This window comes from Pantherophis guttatus, chromosome 14, assembly GCF_059756535.1.
Source record: "Pantherophis guttatus breed Tessera chromosome 14, ASM5975653v1, whole genome shotgun sequence".
In the NCBI taxonomy this organism is placed as follows: Eukaryota; Metazoa; Chordata; class Lepidosauria; order Squamata; family Colubridae; genus Pantherophis; species Pantherophis guttatus.
Genome location: NC_142076.1, coordinates 628,339 through 635,949, shown reverse-complemented (window position 1 = coordinate 635,949; position 7,611 = coordinate 628,339). Strand labels below are relative to the sequence as shown.

The 7,611-nt window shown below is 42.1% G+C and overlaps 1 protein-coding gene across 2 annotated transcripts in view; it reads right to left on the bottom strand.

Annotated features, from left to right (window-relative positions):
• Positions 1-722: 722 nt before the first annotated feature.
• The window catches only part of LOC117667363 (testis-expressed protein 2-like), a 40,018-nt gene continuing 33,129 nt past the window's right edge, over positions 723-7,611 (bottom strand). The window contains exons 10-12 of one of the 2 annotated variants that reach the window (XM_034420674.3): positions 4,313-4,525; positions 3,226-3,346; positions 723-2,142 (exon numbers count right to left, since the gene is read on the bottom strand). In XM_034420674.3, the coding sequence (XP_034276565.2) occupies positions 2,017-2,142; positions 3,226-3,346; positions 4,313-4,525 (460 nt within the window). In that variant the 3' untranslated portion in view covers positions 723-2,016. Of the gene's footprint in view, positions 2,143-2,359; positions 2,465-3,225; positions 3,347-4,312; positions 4,526-7,611 lie in introns of those variants that run through there. The other variant, XM_034420675.3, reaches the window with a different exon arrangement.

Here is a 7,611-nt window from a genome sequence, read left to right as displayed (position 1 = left end):
CCAGAGGAACGTTCATGAGATTTGTGGGGGGGAATCAAGGGGGAAGTGACATCATCACAGGTGATATGCCTTGTACCTGACACCTATGAAACACGATTCATCCAGCAATCTGAGGTGAAGATAATGCTACTCCCATGGCTTCCAACCACATCATAGGAAATTTTGATTTTCAAGGCATTAATGCCCATTTTCTTGGGCATTAAATTGTATACTCAACACACTTTGGAAGCCTTTGAAGGATACTAAAAATGGATGAACTCCTAAATAGAAATGTAATTTCTGGCCAATATCTATAAACAATATTTAAGATGTGTAAAAAGTCAGTTAAAAATCAGTTAACCTTTGCAAAAATAACTTATTTTTAAAAATACTGTCTCAAAGTTAGCTTGTGTTTAACGTTTAAAGCTTAAAAAAGAATTTCTATCCCAAATGGATCAGTTGTCACAGGAAACATACTTGTGTGAAACTCAAAAACAGGATAGCTCTTTCTGCTGCAGCTGTTTTATGTCACTGCTAATGTCAACTAGTTAAAGCCTTTGAACAAGAAAAGATGTTTTGAAATTTCATTTTTATGCCAATCTCTAGATCTCAAGTAAATAGTCTTTACCCATGAAACATGAGGATATTTTTAAATTTTGGAACCAGCATGACCATTAGGGTGAATTAGCTATGGCTTATTTAATCATGATTTGTTGACTAAATTCAAATCCATACTACATAAGTGGTGCCAGAATGCTTTAATGTTTAATTTCTCTGTCATATGAGTAATAATAATTTATTAAATGTATATACTGCCAAACTCCCAATGATTCTGGGCAGTTAGGAACAAGTGCAGCAGGAAAGGAAAAAAGCCCACTTCAAGGACCGATTCGAGCCTTTATTTTCTTTCACTTTCCCTCCTGTTCTTGCAGTCATCGGATGTATATTATCCCAGGTTGGCAAAGCCCTTAGGGAAGTGTCTAGTTCACTAATGTCAGCTTGTGCATTGCTATTGCTTTCTTGAAACGATGCATTGTGAAGAGGATAAGAGGCCTGGTGGAGCTGCTATGTGGCCCTGTGCCTCCCCTTATCAGCTTCAAGTCTCCTGCAGTTTGCTGTGGGTGTAGATAGGAAGACAATCCAGGAGGGTGGGGATAAAGACAGGTAAAGAATCCATGCACTCAGGTAGAAAAGCACCCTGGTCCCCTGGTGGCAGCCGTTGGTTCTTTGACTTAATGCTCAGAGAAGAGGTTCCCTATCAGCGTTCACCTTCTTCCTGGCCCCAGGAGTTTCTGAACTGAAGCACGTTTTAAAACTCAGACTAGGTCATGTTTCTTTTGAGACCTTTGGATCAGGACAGAGGAGTGTTGGTGGCTCCCTTGCCCTGTATTCTTAGTCTTCAGCCTATACTGGGGTCAGAGTGAATTCAGAATCAAAGCTTCAGTACCCAGCTTTCAGACTGCCAATAGCCAAGAAACAGGGAGAGGCTGTAAATAGCCCAGATTGTTCACTCACTCCTTTTTTTCAAAAACTGTCAGTCAAGCATCTTTCTTTCTTCAAGGCTCAAATGGAAATTGCTTTGAGTCTTGGAGTCCCCAACTCTAATTGGCTTCTATCTCCCCCACCCCCGTTATCCCTTTTGCACTAGCTGAAGGGGTCTTTCACTCTTATTTCCTCCTTCACAAAGACCCTGTTCAATGTTATTGATGGTTCTGCCATTTAACTGATACTTAAAACTAAAGTTGCTTGCAGAGATGCAACGTGGAGAGAATTCCAAACAGCCAGAGGTCTTGGCATCTCTGTTGCCTTTTCTTTCTTGACCACACAGGGTGCTTGTAACCTACCTGGAATATCTTCTTCTTCAATAAGCCATATCCAGACAAATCTCCTTCATCTGAAAACAGTTCCAGAGAGAAGAGAGGCCAGCGGGGAGACTTGGAGGAGAACCTTTATTTTCAAGCACAGGTTTCCCTATGACCAGGTATCTGGTTAGCTCCCTCAAGAGATTGAGCAGGTCAACCACCAGAGGACAGCACTTCACATGTTTCTGACATCCTCAGCTAGAAGTTCTTCCTGTGGTCCTTCTGTAAGAGGCTGGGATTCCAAACCAGAATGCATCAGAGGTAAGATGATATCATCCATATTTGGCATCACTAAAATTTTCTGATGGGAAGGAGGAATGAAAAATTAAAATTAAATCTGCCTGGAGGTTTGCAAGGCTTGGTGAAGCATTGTAGCCTCCTACACTCTTACAGTGAGATGATGAGTATGGCTGTGGAAGGGAAGCCAATGGTCTATGTGGTGGAACTGAACGTTTCAGAGAATGCACAACTACAGTTAATAAGGACAGCTCCTTGCTATTGCAACAAGTTCCAGGCCTCTCAACGGTAGAATGACCGGTGGCAGCTGCTTGGCTTAGTCATTTAAATTATTTCATCCCCATCTTTCTATTCTTGAGTGTGCACAAGAGAGTACACTTTAGCTACTGCAAACAATAATTAAAAGGATCCAGATTAAGCAAAGAGGAAGAGGGTTGCACACTTTGCAGGCAGAATACATCCCTAGCTCAATTCAGAAGTAAACACTGCAACTTTCAATGTTAATTAATGCCTTTCAATGTTAATTAATAATTAACTAATACTAATTAAGTAGCTAATGGAAATGTGTGTGGTAAGGAAACTTCAGACTGGAAAGCAAGTAAAGTTACAAGTACGGGGGTCACACCTATCAACTTTTTAGCCACTTCCATCAACGATGTAGATACTGTATATGCACAACACATAAGTTTGGTCAGAATTATCTTCACTTGTTTCTTTGGTTTTGGGCATGGTTTAATAAATTGCAAATCAACCCACTGCGCAGTTTAACAAATTGGTTGGACTCAAGAAAATGGTTTAATTCAGAACTGGGATTCAGTCATCCTGCGCTACCCAAAACCGCCGCTTGTTTGCTTTTTCCTTTCTGCAGCAATTAAAAACGATGGAAGTAAAGACAAGCCAGGGAGCTTTCCACGTCATCTAAACCTCTTGCCAAATTGAACATAGAGAAATGGGTCTTGCACTTTAAAAGCCTCCTGAGGAACAGGGTTTGGCCACCACACATTAAGTTGCTTCCAGCTTGATTCCTTATCAAATGCACTTAAGTAGGGGGCTCTCAACACCTCTTACGGCTGCAGGTTTATTGCTAAGGGACCTGAACTGAGTTCAGTTTAAGATCCCTTCATCATGGGTTACATCAACCAAGTACCTGGAATTCATGCTGGAGCTTCTTCTCAATCCACTCAGTAACATGGGGGAAGGTGACTTCCCGTTCTCCTAGCTGTGGCCGAACCTTCATATCCAACTGCGGAGGGATCCGGAAGCTGTACCTGGGGCAGGGAGGCAAAAGTGATTTTACTTCCTTTCCCTCTGAAGCATTCTTATACTTCCTCTGTTTTTTCTGCTGGAAGTTGGATGTTTTCCAGTAGGCAGGAAGAACATAGAATACCTCATTCACCCTTCTTTGCTCGCCTAAAATGAGACTGTGTCTGGGGATCTTATCCCAGCAAACTAGGATTAAAGGTTCTCTAGTTCTTAATGGGAGTTCAAAAGAAAGAAGGCCAAAGTTATCTGTTTACAACTAGCACTCTGCCTTTTGTTACACTTCTGTCTCACTCATGGTCCAGATGTGGTTGAACTACAACTCCCAACATCTCTCAACACTGGCCTTGCAGCCTAATTTCTAGGAGTTGTACTATATTTATAGAAAACACTGAATTAAAGATGACTACATCTTTCCTTTCCTGTAAATAAATACATAAAATGAGTTACATTTGAGTAAACCCAGAGGAACTCTAGTTCTTGACGTATCGAACTAGTCTCTGAAATTCTCATAAACGAAAATAAGTTGAGGTTCAGACTGAGCACAACGATGGGCCCCATCATTTCACATAGGCTGGAGACTTCTGGAATCAAATTCTATTTTGTAAAAAAATATTAAAGGTAAATGTGGAAAAATATAATTGAATGATCTGTTCTTTGACAGGAACTGTTGCTTCGCCTTTGCTTAATCCATATGTAGAGACCATTTTCATGCCCTAGAATTCCAGAACTCAGGAGAATTTACAAGAAGGGCTACCAAGGCCATCTAAACCATTTATGAACTTTCCTTTTGCCTGCTGCTGTCCTGGCTACTGCCAGGGATATGGTGATGGGGCAGTATACTAAAAAGTCTCCACTTCTCCTTCCACATCCATGATGCCTCTCTAGGATAATGCTCAAATCTCATGCAGTCTCATCTTTGCTAGACCCAACCAGAAGGTCTGTTCTCCTACTTCTGCTCTTTGGGCACCTACCAGATTCGATCTGTTGGAGGTGGAGGGATGTTCACAGCCAATGTGCCTGTCAAATCTTGGACCTCCACAGTCAAAAGCAGGGGAGTGTTGGAGACCTCTTCCATCTTCTTCTTAATGAATTCATTTTCAGTGGCCTTCTGGAAATATTTGGACTTAGCAATCTTGTCCACAAAACGCAAAATCTTCCGACTGGTGCTACCACCACTGATGTAGCTAAGAGAAAAGTGGAAGCAGATCATCTTTGGCAGGGATTAGAAATTAATAAATCCAAATGGAGATATATTCCTTTGTTCAATCTCTATGATGAGCTACTCTCCAGGCACTGTATGACATTGGCCAAATGTGAGACATGACAAAGGTGAGTTGAGTCACAGTCTAGTTTAGGGACATAAAATTGCATAAACCCTGCTGAGTTTAAGAATGTGCTGCAACTATATTCCCTGAATTTAAGCCAAAGACAACTAAACTGGTGGTAAAGACAAATCAGAATGTTTTCAAAAGCAAGTACCAACTCAGATTGGTACTGTATGGCTGGATGACATGTAGAAACATGCACATTAACTTTGGCACCCACAAAGTGGCATTTTGGCAAAAAACTGGAATCTTGAGTCAACCACATTGAGGATCTGGCAACTGAGGCAGCTCATTGGGGATCTGCCTGCTATACTCACACCCATTTCATGGCTTCCTTGCAAGAATTCTGCCAAGAACGAATGCCTGAGAATTCCCAATTACAAGATTTTTAACCTGTTGCAGGTAGAGCCACTATTCCCTGTGGAGAACAAATTATTATGAATGGTGGATCAGGTTGGAGTACAAGTTTCTGGAGGCCCAATGAGAAACTGACACCGGTGAGTTAAAGTGTACTTCACCCTTCCTTGAGGTGGCACTCAATGCCAGACCCAAATTTGCTGTCCCATGTGTTGTTTATCTCCCGCCCCATTCTATTGCTCTGACTCAGTGTCAAATGTGCACTGTGTGAGGAAGCTCTCAATATAGGCAAGATTATTGGTTTTCTCATCTGGGTTGGCTGCCTCCACCAGTGGGGTACTGTAGCATGAATTTGGGGATATTGCCTGAGTGTCTCTAGTCTCACCAGCCTGACCTTCCTCTTTGGTATCTCCCAAGCTTCACTATCCATCAAAGAGATACACCCAAACAATACAACTGTACATTCCAAACAGATCAAGCTGCTTTAAGGATTACACACAAGACAACTAACATTGGACACTGGTCTACAAGGAGAGCTATCATTCTATTACTTACTTTAATTCACTTCTTCAGTGTCACTCTCCTATGATTGTACTAAGTGCAGTTGTACGGTTTCCTAGCATGATAGGACCTAATCAAATTTGATTGTCTTTTAACCACGAATGAAAGCAAATAATATTGCAGGATCCAATCTGGGTCAGTCTCTGGGACCAGAGGTTTTGTCTTCTGAGCTTTCAGACTTGTGCTGGCGCCCATCTTCAGCGAGCGTCTCTCTAGCTCCAGCATTGAGTCTGAAAGCTCGGAAGACAAAACCTCTGGTCCCGGAGACTGACCCAGATTGGATCCTGTCTTTTAACCATCCTGTCTTTTAATCATTCCATCATACCTTGCATGCTCCTCAAAGTGAAATATCTTCTTTCTGTTTTTCAAATGTATTCACTGCATGTTTTCCGAGATGGAAAAAGGACTGAACTCTGTGGCTTAACATCTCAAGCAGAGAGTTCCCTGCCTCATGCCTTGGACAGTGTGCCAAATGATAAGAACACAGCAACTCAGCATCTTTAGTGTCCTTGACTAAGACACTGCTCAAATAATCATATTGAAACTATGCAAAAAAATATTGGCACAGATGAAGTTCCAGAAACAGGATTAATTAACTATTTTTGATGCCTTACCAAATTGCAAATAAGAAGAAATACTTGAATCCTGCAATCAAACAACTCCACCAAAGCAGGAAAACAACCCACATCCCAGCAAGTCCACATGTCCTTCTACTCTGAAGCAGCCCAAACTGATTCCATGGGGGCGCAGTGGTTAGGATGCAGCATTCATCCTTTCCAACAAAGATGATCAGGGGACTGGAGGCTAAAACATATAAAGAATGGTTGCTGGAATTGGGTATGTCTAGTTTAATGAAAAGAAGGACTAGGAATGACATGATAGCAGTGCTCCAATATTTCAGGGGTTGTCATGCTATTCAGGGGACTCAAGCTATTCTCCAAAGCACATGAAGGCAAGAAAGAAGCAATGGATGAAAACTAATCAAGGAGAGAACTACTTAGAACTAAGGAGAAATTTCCTGACATTGAGAACAATCAACCAGTAGAACAAATTGCCTCCAGAAGTTGTGAATGCTCCAGCACTGGAAGTTTTTAAGAAGAGATTGGACAACCATTGGTTGATCAGTCGGAACCTTGACATTTGTCTGAAATGGTACAGGGTTTCCTGCCTGAGCAGGGATTTGGACTAGAAGACCTCTAAGGTCCCTTCCAACTCTGTTATTCTATTCTGTATTGCATGCTGATTTTGCCCAGGGGCCAGGAGTTCGATCCTGACCTGTTCAAGATTGACTCAGCCTTCCATCCTTCTGAGGTTGGTAAAACAAGGACCCAAATTGCTGGGGGCAATATGTTGACACTATGTAAAACACTTAGAGAGTGCTGTAAAGCACTATGAAGCGGTCTATAAGTCTAAGTGCTATTGCTACTGCTATTCCATCTTGTTCTGTTTCAGATAATGACAATCTGTTTCATTCTGTTCTATCTGAGGGCCTAGATCAGAAATGAGGACGAAGTTGCTATTCCAAGGATAGTGCCACCTTTGGTCTTGGATGGGGTGGCACTACCCCAAACAGACCCTGTGCGTAATCTAGGGGTTTTCCCGGACTCATGACTCCTGCTCAAAGAGCAGGTGGTGGTTGTGGTCAGGAGGTTGTGCGCCAGTTACGCCCTTTCCTGGACCAATAGTCCCTACTCACAGTCACTCATGTCCTAATCACTTCCCGTCTTGAGCATTGCAAGACACTCTACGTGGGGCTGACCTTGAAGAGCATCCAGAAGCTCCAGTTTATTTATTTATTTATTTATTAGTTTGATTTAAATGCCGCCCTTCTCTGGACACTCAGGGTGGCTTACAATGCGTTAAGCAATAGCCTTCATACTTTTGTATATACCTGCTTAGTTGGGCTTTCAGCCCCCCCATAAGCGGTGTTCTTTTTTATACAAAGTCAGCTTATTGCCCTCACAATCCGGGTCCTCATTTTACCTACCTCGAAAGGATGGAAGGCTGAGTCAACCTTGAGCCTGGTG